We start from the raw sequence: 18146 nt of genomic DNA on the forward strand, positions 1-18146 counted from the left end.
AATGGTATAACCATTTGAAATCAGGATAGTTATTATATTTCTGTATTTATTATCTTAACTAATACAAAGTCTCTTAGATTTCTATTAAACTGGTAATTACAGTTAATGCTCTATAGTACACTCTTGCTCATAGTCTAATGTAAATGAATCCACTGTCATTTGGAATTCAAGGTAAAATGGGAGCAAGGGAAAAATAACTTTGAGAACCACATTTTGACTCAAAAATAATGCTACCACACTGTGGTCCCCTTTCCCTCTTTGAGCACACTGGAGTGGTAAGAGAACACCAGTTTTGCTCAGAGTGGGAAAAGTACATATTTAAAGAGACAACTACTTTTACCAAATTTTACCAACACAGAAGAGAATACTCCAATCAGCTTTTTGTTAAAGTTGTTGCCCCCTTTCTTCGTTATGTTACGCTGATGTACCAGGTATACTTGGATCTGTAAAATACATTTATTTTAATCACCTTCCATAAAGAGGATAGCCAATGCAGATGCTTAGCCATGTAACGCTGAATACACCAAGAGTTAAAGTTGCTGAGAAAGCCTCATTCAGGCTGGGTTGGAGCAAAAGCAGCCCTCTGTTTAGTTGGGTAAGCTGGCCTCCAGCCCTTCCAGTTATTTGTACTGCAGAGACCACATAAAGTCCCAGCCCAAATTCTCTCAGCCTGCAGTGAGCATCCATTCCTCCTTCCCCCTGAGCAAGTCAGCCATGGAAGCATTTCTGAGCTCACCCATCAAGGCCAATGCTCTGAGGTAGTTTCTACTGCCATCCGTCCACACTGGTCAAGGGCAACGAGCCAGGCTATCTCCCTGATTCTCCATCACCTATGGGGCCTGGAAGTCTCCTAGTTAGTCAAGTTTAAGTAAATGCACTTTATGCTAGAAAAACAGTAGAAATACACCCACTCAGTCTCTAACATTAATATAAAAGTATCACCAAAGCAACAGAGCTAAGCTGGTATCTGTGAAAAATACGTGATGAAACAGACAACACGTCATCTTGTGAACACTTGCTGGACCCCCTCCTACCTGTTCACCCAGGCTTCTGGGATGTTATGGGCAGCATAAACAGTGAAGCTGAGCAGGGAATCTAGGCTGATGTCTGCACAGGAAGGGCTTTTGGGTATGCTGGCAAGCTGAAAATTTGCATCAAAGCTGCTGCTGTAAACATGGATGAGACGAGAGATGGCAATGGAGAGCTCAGTCACAGCAGCCTCTATTAACACTGAGAAGAGAGAGAGAAATAAATAAAGGTTAGAAATAGGTCATTTGTGAAGAACCATATTTATCTTAAACCATCAGTTAGAGCTTTGAAATGCTTCCCTAATAAAATTTAATTAAAATGACATAACCTACCAACTGAAGCCAATTAGCCATCTGTGCTTCTGAAAGCAGCCTTAGCTCATTTCTGGTGTATCATTAACAGTCCTTCATTACAGTGCTTTCAAATTAAGGCATTTTCAAAGTAAGCATTTTCAACTACAGCAAGTTAGTGTGTGCCTCAGATATGTCATTTCAGTCTGTGAATTTTTGGGCTGGAAGGATTTTTATTGAGTAGGTATTTTGTGACTTCAGCACTAAGTAGCTACTTACTTCAAGGGAACCAGCAATGCAGCCATAGAGTAGAGAAAAGGCACTGGTTAAATCTTAAGACCATAAGCTGTTGCAACTGTAGGTGAACAATTCACAAAACACACACAATAGCAGCCACAATCAGACATAGCACTCAGATGGTCATGGACTGGTGACAACATTACACAACAGTGAGCACTGAAATACACACCCACAGGAATGCATATGAAATTCATTATTTATATCACACCTTTATTTCTGTTGTTTCCTCTGGCTTCAGCTCTGCAATGCCTTTTTTTTTTTTTTTTTTTTTTGTGCAATTACTGACTTTTATCTATCTTCCCTCTCTCTGTTTTTGGAGCAGCTTGGGATCGCCTGATTACCAGTGTAAATTAAAAACCCCAGTCCTGGCAGCCTCCATCGAGTGAAGAGAGCTGTTAAGAGCACTCATTTCTAAGGCAAGGGACAGGTTAAGAGAGAAAGTGTCATAGTACATTATATCATTCCAAGATCAAGATGATTAGTCTTCCAAGAGGAAGACAATTTCTCCTTTTTTCACCCCTCTAACTCATGGGTTTCTACATGATCAAGAGCATACTCTCACCACTTCTCACCATTCCTGACATGCTCCCTAAACTTGTTTGGCCACTGTAGTCAGCAGCCATCTGTTAGCTAATAGTGACTATGGGGGGAAAAAATGAAACAACCCAGGAACAGGAAGCCTGAGACATCTATTAGTTTTTATACTTGGAATAGATGCAGGAGTCCTGCCCAGCATCTCATACAGATACCACAATTCACTGCAGTTAGCTATCTCAGTTTCCTGACAAAAATGTGTCCAAAACCCTATCCTCAGTCTGGAATTTTGTTCTCCTTCTTCAATACCTTTTGCCTTTAAATTAGCAAATACTCAGAACTATTGAATCACAAAATGCATTGCAAACAGTGCCAAGAAATTATTTCAATCTTCATTTTATAATTTATAATAGACAAATTTTAAGTTTTCAGCAATAGAAATATACATAAAACTGAAATAGTTTGACATACAGTGGGGTTTGCTACTGAAAATGCTGACAGCAAATTATTGCACACATGAAGGACTGCCTAAAGTACTACACCTTGCTATGTTGTAATCACCTTCCATACAAGAAAACTGAATCATTTTAGAGGTTAAGAACAGGTTAAGAAAACTTGGGCCTTTTACTCTCTGTGTATATCTCTCTGTCTAGCACTTGTTTTTTAATTACTTTTTTATTTATTCTCTTCAGTATTTTCACCATTTATCATCCCCCACCATAATTGTTTTGAATAAATCTTTTCCTCTAACGATTTTTCCCCTAGAATACCATTTCATTCTCATAGCCAGTTCTCTTGAATGTTTAATCACTTATTACCTTCCAAATTAAATGTTTAATTTGCACTGAAATCTTTCACATTCCCAGAACTTACCTACAGTCTATGTGTAACATAGAGCCTTTAAGAGGTCCAGAAGAGGACATCAGCTGGCTATTGTTTGAAACAGTACCTCCTACCTTATCTGAGAAGTACCACACTATTTACATTTGGAGCAAACAGCTACTTGGGAGATTCCCCGTCTCCAAGCTGTTCAAAGTGGCTGACAGGTAGATATGGTGTAACAGAAAAATCCTTATTTATGCACATTGGCCTATTAAAGCAATGATTGCTGAGTGGAACCTTCCAGGCATTTTCTCCAAAAGAGGGTATAAAACATAGTTCAGAATCTGTGGAAACAGTTTTAATACAATCCATATCATAGGATTTAAGGCAATGTTTCAAATTTTGTCTCCAGAACAAGAAGAAATGTATTATATCTCAGCTAAGCCACAGAAAGAACAGAATACTCCATGGGCAAAGGATTCACAAAAAGGAAAGTCAGGAGAAACATATACGATAAGGTATTGTCCATAATATAAAATTTACACATACTAGGCAAGGAATTGTATAAGATGTAAGATTCCTATCACTATGTCCAAGCTATCTGTTGACCATGTTTGCAGAAAAACTACAGTTATGATTTGCCTGTTACCAAAAAGAATGTTAGATACCTAAAAACGAGACAAGCAAACAAAAGCAAACAAAAAACTCAACAAACAAAAGAAAATCCACCAAAACTGAGGGGAAAATTTTGAGTTAACTATTTATAACATGCTTCTATCTGGCAGTGATGAGGTGCAAAAAGTTTTCTGGCTGTCAGAGAACTGCCCACTGTGGGAAGATGGGGCAAGGCTAGAAGTCTTTACTTAGCTGTAGACAATGTCCATGAGACTCTCTGCTGAAGGGAGGTGGGAGATGTTATTCCTTTCCCTCTCTCAAATTTCCATCTGTCACTTGAGGGCTTGCAGGGTCTGTGCCTGACTGCAGAAATGGAGTCAGTCTGGACACAAGGCCTGAGATTGGCACTCCAGGCTCACTATTGCTACAGCGGCATGGAAGGGGTGAAGACAGAAATGGAGCAACAAGGGGCAATTGGTTCAGCTGCCAGACAAGGGAATCAAATGAATTTCAGCATTATTCATCAAATTATTAGGAAATACAGAAGGAAGATAACCTCAGGAACAGAGCTCCTAAGGTGTAAGCAAATGTCCATGTACAACCTGGTCTTCACCTCCAGGATTTTTTTCAACATTCATTTTCTCACTCATGTTAGCCTCAGTTTTAAAACACTCAGTGGTTTCTGTGCCTGAGCCAACCCTTTTTCAACCCCATTCTTCACTCATTAAGACCAGTAGCAATCAACTAAATTAGAGACAAACATCTTGGGTAGTCTGTAAATGTCCATTACTCATAAAACTTGGTCAGCATCTTTCCACTGTATTTTTATGAGCTGCTGAATAGGATTTGGTAAACTGAAATTATATCACCTGTCCATGAAGCCAGAGAACTTTACTGGGTTTTATGACTTTTATGATTAATAAATCTCAGATGAGAAAAGACTATAGTGTTTCACTGATTTACACAGCACAGCCTATGGACTTCCTACAGCAGATTCACAGCTGCAGCTGTGTCAGAACTTATTTTCTAGAAAGGTGTCCCAGGCATAGCCAGTAGGGAGGAGACAATGAAGAGACCACATCGCAAAGTGAACTGTGACCAAGATTAATAATCTCACAGCTCAAACCTCGTCATTTACTTCTGGTGTGAAATTATTTGCCATCACCTTCTCACTGAAGGTGAGAAGAAATCAGACTTGCAGAAATGAGACGAGAACAAGGGAAGTGAACTTTAACCACAGCTGCCAGATATGCTTATCTCTGACACACTCCTTGTACATGAAGTCTGAAGGAATAAATTTCACCCTTGGTCAGAAACAGAACAATCCACAAAATCCCTGAAAGTGTTAATGAATATACGTGAAGATGCCTTCAAGATTTAGTAAGTAACTAGCGTATTCCTTACAAAAACCCACTTATTTTCCTCTTTTCAGTCCAGTATTACAATTCACGTTCTAGTGCCAGACCTTCCAATGGGACAGGTAATTTGCTGTTACTGCAGCAGCAGATGATGTCAATTCAATACACGTTAAACACTCTCTCTGACTCTGTACATGTTTTGTCTGGTTAAAACATGACAAATATCTGGTTGAACAGAATTTGGAATGAAGGCTTAGACCTTTCTGACACATTAAAAATATTTTTGAGAAACGGAGCTTGATATTTTTCTTTCCAATTTATTTTCAGAGAGAAAAAACCCAAGATCTTGAATACAATTCATGTCACATACACACAGACCCCTCCCACCACCCACAAAGACAAACAAACAAAAAGCCAACAGGAAAAGACCCCCTAACATTCCAATCAAGTGCTAAGCAGCATTAACTAGATCACTATTGTAATAAGAAAGAGGAAAAACCTGAAAAGACTTTAATGCAAGTAGTGATAGGATGCAGCTTCCAAACACCAATATTTACCATACTGTTTCTTTCTACTAGTTGAAGAGTCCTATGGATTATCCCTTGAAAGCAACTTAAAAATCTGCTGTCCTGTTATCAAAAATGTCTCTGCTCCTATATGCTTTATAAGGCCTTGGTAACTTCTGCCTAATTTTTCTGAAGAACTGGGGGGTTGCAAGTATTTAAAAATTGGTCTTGATTAAAACATATCAGGATGTAACACAGTGACAACTTAGAGGTGAAGAGCCATGCTCTGATTTGAAAACAATGCACGAGAGACACTTACAGAGATGAAATGCAATCAATAAAAAGCCCTTGACATTCTTCCATATTGCAAAACAAAAAGTGTTTTTTCCAAAACAAAAATATAATGGATTTGTGCTAAGAAAAGAAGGATGTGGAGTTTTCAACTTTAAGGAAAACCATAAAAAAACCTTCATTTTCCCCCTTTCTTCCTTTATCTATTTTTTACAACTTTCTGTTGTGAATATTTTTATGACCAGGTCTAGAAGCAACTATCAAATCCCAAGCACAGTTAGAGAAACTTTACACTTTTTAAATGTAATGCTGACTTCATTGTTAACAATACATTTCTGCATTTGTTCGAAAAAACAGTGACTCCAGCAATTCAGTTGGAAAAGACTGTTGTTCCTGGTGCATAGTAGACTTTCTGGATGGGTCCCAAAGAACTACTGATCAAATTCCAAAAGCTGCTTATTATGGCTGATCTGGTGAAATCCCTGCCCGAAGCAGCAAGGCTGTAGACACTGAATAAACATTCATTCATCAGCTTTTGAGAAACACATGCAGACTCAGTTTTGTACCAGCCTGTAGTCTTTTCATACTCTGGATTGTAGCAAACTCCAATGATAAATATCTATTAATGTTAGTAATCTTAGTCTTTATTTTCTGTGAACACCTGATGCTGCAGAAGGTTCTAATGTCTAGAAATGCCTATAGTTCCTCACATTTAAGAAGAAATAAAAAGAATTTTAAGTACTAAACCAATATAATCTTCTAAGGACTTCACACAGGGAAAAAGAACATGATCCAGACACAGGCATACAACATGGATAGGTACTGCTTTATTCACAGCAATGGAATAAATTGTTCTACAGAGATAACACTCTTAATAGAGGCAGTTATTGCAACACTAAATCAAGGCTACATATTCTGAATATAGTCTTTGACTTGCTTAGTCCATGGTGAATGACTAATAATAAACCTCTGAAAATTTTTTATTAAAGGGTAAGACTAAAGCAGTTTCTAAACAAATTATTAAATAAAGTTTTAATTTTAATAGTATCCTCTATATTTTCCTCTTTTCTGGTAGGGAGAAGATATAATGAAGAAAGTCTTTTATGATACTCAGGGTAATAACTACCACTGGGGGAAAAAATAGAGAAGGTAAAGGAAATCCTTAGGTTGGAGTAACTGACTGTAGCTCTTGCTGTTCAAATTTGATCCTGTTTTCTTCATGATAAACATGAATATATAAGAGACAGAAAAGAACAGTGCAAATGGGAAATGCAGCCTGTCTCCTCCTTGGCTGTCAACACTGACTTCATCTGCAACTGTGCTGCTTGAGAAAGCCAAGCACTTAGGTTTTAGTTTCCCAGAGATCTGGAAAGATTTACCAGCACTGAGCTAAGGCAGTGATTTTGCTTTAACTTTGGGTCACAGGCTTGCAGATTTTTGCATGCCTGCAATCCTAGACAGCTAAGCCTAATGAAGTAAAAAAAAAAAGGGGTAGGACACAAATCTGGTAGAAAAGGAAACACAAAAGTTATTTCAGCAGGAATATACACCTCTTAGGTTTTTATTTCTAGCTTCAGCAGGTGAGAATATCATCTAGGTTCCTGTCAGGCTCAGTGTCCCTAGATCAGTGGATGGGAGGCCCCATGGCATTATCATGCAGGTGAGCACTGAGAAGACAGGAACTAAAGCAAGCTTGTCATCCCCAAAGAAAAGGTGTGTAATTTGGCTTTGTCCACTTCTTGAAGATCGGGCCTAGGTTCCAGCAGATTGGTTATGGTCATTGCACTTACACTTTGTTTTTCTCAGACATCGTCTTAACACCAGCTTTGATATGCTAGCTCATTAGCCTAACCTTAAATATTTTGCTGACTTTAAAAAATTTATTAAATAAGTGCAGATGTCGAGCATATAGGATGTTAAAACATACATGAAACGTCCATCAGAGCATATGAGAGGGCAACTGGAAATTTGGTTACCTTGGACAACTTTGAATATAGACTTCTCTACAGAATGACTAAAGGCCTGGCAAGTTCTGGCTTGCAATCAGTAAGCTGTAGTTTCTAATATTACACTACCAAAGGGATTCCGCAACTGTTTTGAAATTAGGGTGTGCCAAGAACAGAGAAGCGTAACACTTCACAGTTGAAGGTTTCCTGACACAAATAAATAGGTACAGAGAAGTAAGGAGTAAACACTGAAGCCTTTACTGTTATTCAATGAATCAGATTTTCCTTGAAGAAGCTGCTGATTCAGTGGACTCCAAATTGGGAAATATCTTTCAGTATAGGAATGTTTTAGATCCTTTCCAGTCAGGTTTTCTGAACAGTGTGCAGAGGAAGATGTTTCTAAGGTAGATGTTGATTAGTAACTATTCATTCTTTCATCAGAGACAATTAGTTGCCATCAAGAGCATTAAAAAAATTCACAGGATAAAGGACCATATCCAATGGAGAAGCATCCTACAAACTGTATTTGCCTTCTCCCTTCTGCACCTGCATGTTCTCCCCCCACTCTCCTGGCACTCCAGCTGCTTAGCTTTTCCTGGCAGCTTACAAATGTAATTGCTGTTTCTTTTTTTTTTTTTGCTGTTCACGAAGTTGAATAATGCTGAAACAACAAGCTTAGCATTTGGAAACCTGCATTTGAACCACCTCTGTGGTTTGAAAGGCTGCTGCAGTCTTTGTGGTTGGTTCACCTTTTTGCCTCTCTGAGCACCCTGCAGTCAGAGAAAAGCACACAGAAGAAAGAAAGAAAAAGAGCATTTCAGAGGCCACTTTTTTCCTCAACCGAAATGGAGAGACACCAAAGTTCCTCAGCATATCCCAGCCCACCCCAGTGTTCAGCTGGAGGGACCTCTGACAGCACCCTTGTTACACTCCCAGCTGCACGAGGGGTAGAGCAGTACTCAGTGTGGCAGGAGGCCTCCTGGGTGAGCCTCCTGGGTGAAACCCCCTGGAACCCAACCCATGACAGAACAGACTCCTGCTCATCCCTTGGTCTGTGAGGTGCTTCACAGTAATGCTAACAGTGCTGGGCATCAGCCAGTGAATCTGAGGAATTAAAGAAGGAAGAGTCTATGATTTTATTCATTACTGTTATTTAACCTACTCCTCTTATGACAGTCTATCATTAGACAAAACACTATTTATACAACAAAACACCACAAAGAACTAAAGCTTAAGAAGGGAGGAATGACAGTTATTGGAGCCAAGTGGAAAAGTTATACAGAAAAGTAATTTTTTAGGCTTCCATGAAGTTCATTATTTTTCCTTTTCTCCACATGAAAAGCTAGAATTAAAGACAACTGCCATGACCACCACTTGCTGTAATCAGTTATTTCACTCCATATTTCATTCTCCATATTTAAGTCTCCAGATTAGTTTTTGGAAATGCTTTTTTATTTACACTTTTAACTTGCCATTATTACCTTATAATACAACTAAATATGTAAATATCAGCAATATGCCAACTCTACCAGTTCAGTAATACAAACAAATAGCAAAATGTGTTTTCTGATGATATACCTTGAATTAAAATATTTTTAAAATAACACTTTACCTTTGCTGGGTGTTTCCACACTTTGAAGTGAATCCTATAAAGACAAAACCAGAGGGGAAAGAAGTAATCAGTTACTTCAGAAAAGACCAGGTAGCAGTTATAATGGTTATAGGAGCAGTGCTTGTGGAAAATAAGGTGAAAATGGGGAAGTACATATTTTATTGTTACAATGACAGAAGACATGACTGGGATTCACAGTAGCAGGACCTCCTTTATCCAGCTCTTCCATCTGCTTCCTCTACCATCCCAGAAAAGTCACTCAGGACCTGATTTCTGACAGCATTTGGGTATGCCACGATAAAAAGCACTTATCAACATCAGAGGTGCATACACATTTTCAGCCTCCGTGTTGGTATAACAGAGATGAGAATTCCCTCTCCATCCCTTTGCATGCCTTACGCACTCAGACATGAAGCCCAAACCATGCTGAGTGAGCAGAGCCTCAGCATCCTTACAAAGCTGAGGAGCAACACATCTCCACTCAAGTGCCCTTCATTTCACCTATATTCTTGTGCCAGATCAGCAAAAATATCTGTGCTCTTCAGGCCTTTGAGCAGGCAGCTGACCAAGGGCAGCCAACAAGAAATACTAGAGGTGGGGATTTAGGGGGTGTTTAGGCCCTTGGTACCTAAATACAGCTCTTGATGCCTAACATTAAATCAAAATCTAGATTCCCACCTCTCATATCCCACTGATGTCAGTAGGAACTTCTGTCTGCTTGTCTGCTGAAAGGTCAGGCCAGTTATTTAGACTGAACTGACCAGTCTAATTAAAGTTTTAGTTGTTTGGTTTGGTTTTTTTTGAATGCTGCTCTATTTAATCCCCAAGTACAATAACTGCCATCAATCAGACCTTGCTCTGGCCAAAATTAAATATTGTGACACTGCTTGTGCCTCCCTGTCCACAAGGGAAAAACTGTCATGGCAGGTAATTCTGCATCTCCTGGCAGCACCATCAGCCCTGGGGCCACAGGTGGGACCCAGCCTTGGCCCAAAGGCAAGTGTGGGCACAGCCTCCCCTGCCTGAGCACCAGCTGCTCGGTCTGCCCCGTCTTCACCCAGCTCTGACATGAGTCAGCAGTGCCCTGGCAGCCAGGAAGGCCAACTGTGTCCTGGGGGGCATCAGGCAAAGGGGATTGTCCTGCTCTGCTCTGGGGTGGCCTCACCTTGGATACTGTGTGCCACGATATAAGTTTGGGTGCCATGATATAAAAAAGATATAAAGTTACTAGGAAGTCCAAAGGAGGGCTCCAAAGATGGTGAATTCAGGGCCTCGAAGTGAAGCCATATGAGGAGCAACTGAGGGCACTTGGTCTGTTCAACCTGGAGGAGACTGAAGAGAGACCTCATTGCAGGTACAACTTCCTCGTGAGAGGCAGACACTGATCTCCTCTTTGTGGTGACCAGTGACAGGACCTGAGGGAGTGGCCTGAGATTGTGTCAGGGGGGGTTTAGGTTGGATATTAGAAAAAGGTTCTTCACCCAGAGGGTGGTTGGGCACTGGGACAGGCTCCCCAGGGAAAGTGGTCACAGCACCAAGCCTGACAGAGTTCAAGAAATGTTTGGACAACACTCTCAGGCACGTGGTATGACTCTTGTGGATGGTCCTGTGCAGGGCCAGGAGTCAGACACAATAATCCTTGTGGATCACTTCCAACTTATGATATTCTATAACCAGACCTGTATTTACCAAAGTGACACAGAAATAAGTTACTGAGTGACAAATCTTGACCAGAGAGATGAGAAAGTTAATTCTGTGTTTCAGCATTGCTCGTGGCTTTTGAACAGCTTTGCAGTGGGTTGAGAATGCTTCATGTTAGCACATATGTATTCAGCATGATGCTTCTTAAAAATTACACTGCATGCAGAGGTGGCATAAGAAATACAATGCTGGATGCACATTCTCCCTCTGGCACCCAGCTTGGAGCTGCAAGCATTTGTCTGGTAAATATGAACAGAAGAAGTCAAATGCTTACTTGAGGGGAGAAAAGCAACATCCAGGGCTGAGAATTATGTTTTCACAATTTTTATAATACAGGGAGACAAATGGGAACAGAGACCTTTGTTCAATTCTCTCAAATTTTGGAAAGTAAACAACCTTTTGGCACAGCACTTGTAATTTCAACATAATGTAGCCTGTTTAATATATAGTGGATTAGTGCTTGTTCTGGCAGGATTTGATCTCCTAGGACTTTCTGTGAGCTGCTGTAAAAATAGGAAGGGGAAAAAAAAGAAAGACAGATAAAAAACTTTAATTGTGCATCAGGCACAGAGTCTCCCCAGAACGGATTTTAAAATCCCAGGTTAGGTTGGTTAGAGACCGAATGAATCATATTTATAAAGAGATGCAATCAGTTAAGAAGAAACTATCACTGGTGCCAGTTGCTTTCATAATCTCTTAACCATGGTACAGGAATGCACAGCACTGGCAGTGAGGAGGCAGTAAGTACAATTTAATTACACACAGAAGATTGAAAGTAAGTTTCTTTGTTTTCCTTTTTTTTTTTTTCCCCATAAAACCAGAATTAAATAGAAGCACATTGAAATTTCTTTCCAAGTATGCAAGCACACATGTACAGATACGTATAAACAAACACATGCTGGTACCCTACATAATTTACATTGGAAGAATTAAGCAGTGGTTTCCCTGAGGCATTATGTGCACACGTGCCAAATGGATGTGTTAAAAAGTATTCCACGCAAAACCACACCATATATTACCCTAAAGCATCAGGAAACCATGGCGAAAAAGCAATTAGAATTTTTTTTTGGCATTTCTCCTTTACGTGATGTGCAATGCTGCAGCATTTGGAATGTAACAGGTAACCTCAAAAATGTCACTTAACTTGTGGTGCAAGTTACCTGCTTGCCTGAAAAAAAGCCTCTCTTCTACCTAAAAAAGTGTTTTGGTACTATGTTGATGGACATAACAGAAACAATTCAAGCAATCTGACAAGATATATTAATATTGCAACATTTAATAATTTTGTCAGTGCCCATATTCACATACCTTGACCCTAAAATTCACTACGAGTTTAACTCAAAAAGAGGTTTGGAGAAGTTGTACTCCATCAAACAACTAAGTACTAATTTTGACTACATATGTTGCTACAGACAGGAAATCTGGTCAATTGTCTTTGGATAAATACTGATAAATATAGATACAATCTGATTTGTTACACTTATGTTCTATCCTATACATGAGATAGTTGCATATAATGTGTAACCTCTATTTTCATCAAATGGAGGTGTTCAAGTTACAAAACATGCAGAAACATACTTTACTGCTTTCACGACATTTATAGTTCAGTTTCTGAGAAAGATGAAGTTCCTTATAGACTCAAACCTGAACATTTTCTAGATTGCTGCAGCCTAATTGACTGTCCTAGCAGCTATTTCTCAGAGGAGTAAAAGGCAAGCAGCAGCAACAGTTTGCTGGTGCAGGAGTAGTTGAACTTTCTTTTTTATCCCCCTGCACTCGTTTGAAGCCAGTTGTTAGTCAAGTCTGGTTCAGCAAAGAGGGAGTAAAAGGGAACAGCGTGTCAGTAAAGGTCACAGGTAGCTTTTACAGGAAGGTTTCAAGGGAGAGACAACCAGTTCAACTAACCAAGCCTGAAAGGCAATGTTAAGGGAACAAAACCTCAGTAACTTAAAAACTCTAAAACTTGAGTAACAATCTAGTCAGTAGTCTTCAAGAGAAATATAGAGCAGCTTCTTACTGAATATTAAGACAGAAAAATATTTTAAGAATATTCAATCAGGACACAATCTTTTTAACATTCACAAGAGGGTATTCAGGAACAGTACCATTTTGCTCATTACAGAGAAGGAAACAGCATCATTATGATCACCACTACCACCACTTATCATTTTAGCCTCTGAAGATCACAGCCAGGACCAGCACTCTGCTGTGCTGGAGACTCTACACATAGAGAAGGAGAGTTGTTCCTTGCTCTGAAGGGCTTATAATCTAAATAGGGGAAACAGAAAAAGGAAAGTGTATTACTCCCTCTGTGCAGGGAAGTACATGAAGTTGGTTCAGCAGAACCTGTATATATTGGAGACTGTGTATACAGTGGAGTTGGAAATTTGACATGTGCTGGAGAATGAGTAACAGCAAAAGGGGAACACAGAGCAGGGCTTTTTGTTTGTTTGTTCTTATAACAGGATAGATAAGCTCACAATACAATTATTTGCCAAGTAGCAATCACTTCATCTCTAAAATAATGCTGAATAACACTGATTCTGAAGACAATCAGATGAAACCATGAACAACAGAAACCTTACACTTGAAAAAGATGACCTGTACTCTTTGGTTTTTACTGCATTATCTTATTCTTCATGACATGACATGGGGTTTTCTGACTGATTTGGATCTTTGACCACTGTATCTATTTCTCTGCTCAAATTCAGAGAAGATGGGGCTGAAAATGGACTCAGGGATATGCAATAAATATAAGCCAGTCATAGGAGGCAGTTTACACTTTGAGTTCACAGAGCTAACCTAAACACTCAAAGAGAAAATACACTAAATTTTTCTTACTCCATCAAACAACTAAGTAGTAATTTTGACTACATATGTTGCTACAGACAGAAATCTGGTCAACTGTCTTTGATAAATACTGATAAATATAGATACAATCTGATTTGTTACAGCTTATGTTCTATCCTATACATGAGATAATTGCATATAATGTGTAACCTCTATTTTCATCAAATGGAGGTGTTCAAGTTACAAAACATGCAGAAACATACTTTACTGCTTTCACGACATTTATAGTTCAGTTTCTGAGAAAGATGAAGTTCCTTATAGACTCAAACCTGAACATTTTCTAGATTGCTGCAGCCTAATTGACTGTCCTAGCAGCTATTTCTCAGAGGAGTAAAAGGCAAGCAGCAGCAACAGTTTGCTGGTGCAGGAGTAGTTGAACTTTCTTTTTTATCCCCCTGCACTCGTTTGAAGCCAGTTGTTAGTCAAGTCTGGTTCAGCAAAGAGGGAGTAAAAGGGAACAGCGTGTCAGTAAAGGTCACAGGTAGCTTTTACAGGAAGGTTTCAAGGGAGAGACAACCAGTTCAACTAACCAAGCCTGAAAGGCAATGTTAAGGGAACAAAACCTCAGTAACTTAAAAACTCTAAAAATTGAGTAACAATCTAGTCAGTAGTCTTCAAGAGAAATATAGAGCAGCTTCTTACTGAATATTAAGACAGAAAAATATTTTAAGAATATTCAATCAGGACACAATCTTTTTAACATTCACAAGAGGGTATTCAGGAACAGTACCATTTTGCTCATTACAGAGAAGCAAACAGCATCATTATGATCACCACTACCACCACTTATCATTTTAGCCTCTGGAGATCACAGCTAGGACCAGCACTCTGCTGTGCTGGAGACTTCTAATAACTGAATGCTGAAGCAGACATGAAAAGATTTAGGAAGTACTACAGAAACAAGACTTACAGTAAGTCATGACCTAGAAGGGAAGCAAGAGAAGACATTTAAGTGAATCAGCTGGTCAGGTCTGAAGAACAAACCAAAAACCTCTAAAGCTATGTTGTTTCTTGAAGCTTGGTCCTTCAGAACACTTGCCAACCTTCGCAGAGACAGCACCCATATCACCAACACCAGAAGGCCTCAGCTGGTTCTGCCCAGGGACATGCAGCATCAGCTCTACGGAATCTGTGTCCTCTGCTCCAGAAACATGGTGCAGGGACTTACCTACAATTTACCTACACCCAGACACTGATGCTGTAGAGGCTATCTGCTTGGGTCCTGTGCTTAAGATTGGAAGCTGTTCCCTCCCCCTGACTCCATCTCAGAGGAATAAACAGATGCTAAAAATGCAGAGATTTAAGAAAAGATGTTTTCTGAACATCACTGGAGCCTTTTCAACTAATATAATTTCTGCTCTTTGGGAAATCTTTTCACCTCTCAGGAAGAAGTTATTCTCTGTATGATGATGAGTATTTGAGGGTTTGAACCTGCTAAGAGTAAGTGTAGATAGATGACAGTATAGAATTGATTTGATATGTATCACTCCTACGGCCCAAGAAATGTTGTAAAAAGAATGACACTAATTTTTTCCAGTCTTACTGCATATCAGGCATAATCAAATTCCACTTATTTAGCTAGATATATTTCCAATTAACTCTCATTAGTTAATTCAGTTAATGCTAATTATCCCATTGTTTACTTCGCTGTCATAGGTGTTCTTACACGTATCACAAGCCAGGAGAAAAAAAGAAAACAAAATCAAAACCAACAAATACTAAAGAAAAAGAATAAAAGTTTTGTAAGGAGGTAATGTTCTGAACCAAAACATCCCATCTAGTTTGGCATGTCTTTCTAAACAGTATTTGCTGTGAGAAAGAATGACATAAGGCCATACAAGGAAAGAAGAAAATTTCTTAGTAACTTCTTAATCTTTTTTTAAAAGTGTGAAGAGGGAATTTCATTACAGTTTGAAAGAATTAACATGACTTATGATTACACCAGACTAAATCCAAGTGATTAATGGCTTGATTTTCAAATTTGCTGAGCACCTGCATCTTCAAGATGCTGACTTCAAAAGAATTTTTGGGTGCTCAGAACTTGTGTAAATCAGGCCATAGTGACTTGTCCAAGGTCATACCAAAGCAGCTGATGATGATGAAACTGAGAACAGATACTGCCCTCCAAAGTCCCAGTTCATAAACTGGAATAAACAGGAACATTCCAGAAACTCCTGGAAAACCCATTTTTGTGTTTTAAGAGTATTTCTGCTAAAATCAGGAATGCACGATGCTATTCCTTCTCTGCATAAACAGCAGAAACATTTCAATCTGAAAAAACCTCAAAATTCAAGTGACACTTACAGGAAAAAAAAGTTTGGGGGATATTTTTAATTTTGTTAGCAACTTATATTAAAATATAAAAATCTAATATTTTGAAATCATGATTTGGTAAATAGGTGATGTGGCAAGGCAGAGATTTATATGTTCAGTAGGAACTAGAAAGAAGAACCAGAGGAGAATATCAGTTACAGTTAAACACAAAATAAGTCTTCTGTTGCTCTCGTGTCACACATTGTCAACATTCTTTTCTTTCTTTGTAGTGCCTCTTACCTAATTTTTGTCAAAGGTAAAACACACAGTGAGACAGTAAAGTGGACTTGATCAATCAAAAAATTAGTGACACCCATTCAAGTTTCAGTTTTAAGGAATAAAAACAGGACATCAACATGCTTCTTTTACCTGTGCTTTCACAAGTGGCAATGCACGGAGTTTCTTGACTGCATCAGTTATGTCTCTGGTTTCCACAAAGCAGAGGACACTGCAGATTGCTTTAGCTGCTTCAATCACATTATCAACTTTATGCTATTGACAGAAAAGAAAGGGAAAAAAAAAAAAAAAGGCAAACAGTAAACTGCTAGCATTTATCAGAGATGCCTAACCATAAAATTTATGCCAGTGAGTGTGTAGAAAACTGTATCTGCTCAAGCAAAATTCAAATACACCATGCATTAGTCTGGCTACACTGAAATCACCAGTGACCAACAGTTTCCTAAGGAGACTGTAATTTTTGTTGAAGTCAAATTATTTTCCACAAAACGTGTCTTGTTGAAAACTGCAACAAATTTGGTATTAAAGCCTGATTTGAAGGCCAAAACACTGGTTTGTCTGAACATCATGAGTGTAGAAGCACTGTAAAGAAACTTCTGAGGAAGCCTGAACACAAGTTATTCAAGCATTCTGAGGTTTTATGATTCTGTGAATTTATCCTCACTATTGTCTCCTACCCATCTCTGTGAGAGTTGGAAAACAGCCATGTTCCTCCTAAAAATAGTGACTGTGTGGGAGACTGCATAATCTGACACCTGTGGACTGAGTACTTCTGCAACCAGCTTTCTGCAAAAATATACATATAGTTAAAACTATTAAATCCTATTGATCATAAATTGAGACCTTTAAATATTACTATATGAAAAAATCTCTAGAAGAATAATCTTAGAAATACCTTGGGGAATTCAAGGAAAAAAAATTTGGATCCCAAAGGAAGGAAAATGCAATCTTCAAATATCAAGTACTCTATGTTCAGGAAAATAAATAAAGAAATAAAAATTCATGGGTTTCCTGTACAGTTATATCACTTCATTAAACCTTAAAATACATTCTCTGAACACACAGAAGCTCTCCTATAAATATTCTCCATGTTTCTGTACTGATAAATGTTCCTTAGTGCACTACAGCATGTCTATGTACCAATAAAACCATTTCTCTAACTCATCCGTTTCATGCCTGAAAAACTGTACCAAGATGAACTTTCTGGTTTCAAGCTTAAGGTTTATGTGCAGACTGTACTGAGAAGGCTAACACCTGTCATTACCACAAATAAATCTAAAAATATATTGAGGTTACTAATTCCACGTTATCTGCCTCAAGCAGAACTAAAGCAGGAATTAATTACATAAAATATCCTCAAATATTTGGTGATCAGATTCTTTTAAATATAAGTCATTGTTTTTTTAGTAATTAAGGACAGCAATGCCTTTTCATACTACAGGTTCTAGAGAGGAAAAGGCTATGGCTGACTGTGATCTCTTGAGAACTTCGGACTCGCCTTTGGTTGACTGTTCTACCAACTTACCAAGAGGACATTTCCTTTCTTTTTTATTTCTTTCTTACCACATACATTTTCCTAATTGAACTCTTGCAGGATTTACTCTCTGTGCACGCATATATTGCCAGCTGAAGTAGAAACCCATAAAAATGGCATGGCTTTGCTACTCTGTGTAACACTGACAAACCCAAAGCATTATACATGCTGGTTTATCTGAGTTGTTGAAGAAATGAGTGCCAGTCAA

The 18146-nt window shown here is 38.7% G+C and overlaps 1 protein-coding gene across 1 annotated transcript in view; it reads right to left on the reverse strand.

Moving 5' to 3' along the window:
- PIK3C2G (phosphatidylinositol-4-phosphate 3-kinase catalytic subunit type 2 gamma) overlaps positions 1–18146 on the reverse strand; it is a 195708-nt gene that overhangs the window by 144136 nt on the left and 33426 nt on the right. Inside the window, exons 8-10 of the mRNA XM_050324986.1 lie at positions 16537–16659; positions 9304–9337; positions 1035–1230 (exon numbers count right to left, since the gene is read on the reverse strand). Of these exons, the coding sequence (XP_050180943.1) occupies positions 1035–1230; positions 9304–9337; positions 16537–16659 (353 nt within the window). The remainder of the gene's footprint in view (positions 1–1034; positions 1231–9303; positions 9338–16536; positions 16660–18146) is intronic.

The sequence above is a fragment of the Myiozetetes cayanensis genome, unplaced genomic scaffold (assembly GCF_022539395.1).
Source record: "Myiozetetes cayanensis isolate MyiCay16 unplaced genomic scaffold, myiCay2020 scf3, whole genome shotgun sequence".
Taxonomy (NCBI): domain Eukaryota; kingdom Metazoa; phylum Chordata; class Aves; order Passeriformes; family Tyrannidae; genus Myiozetetes; species Myiozetetes cayanensis.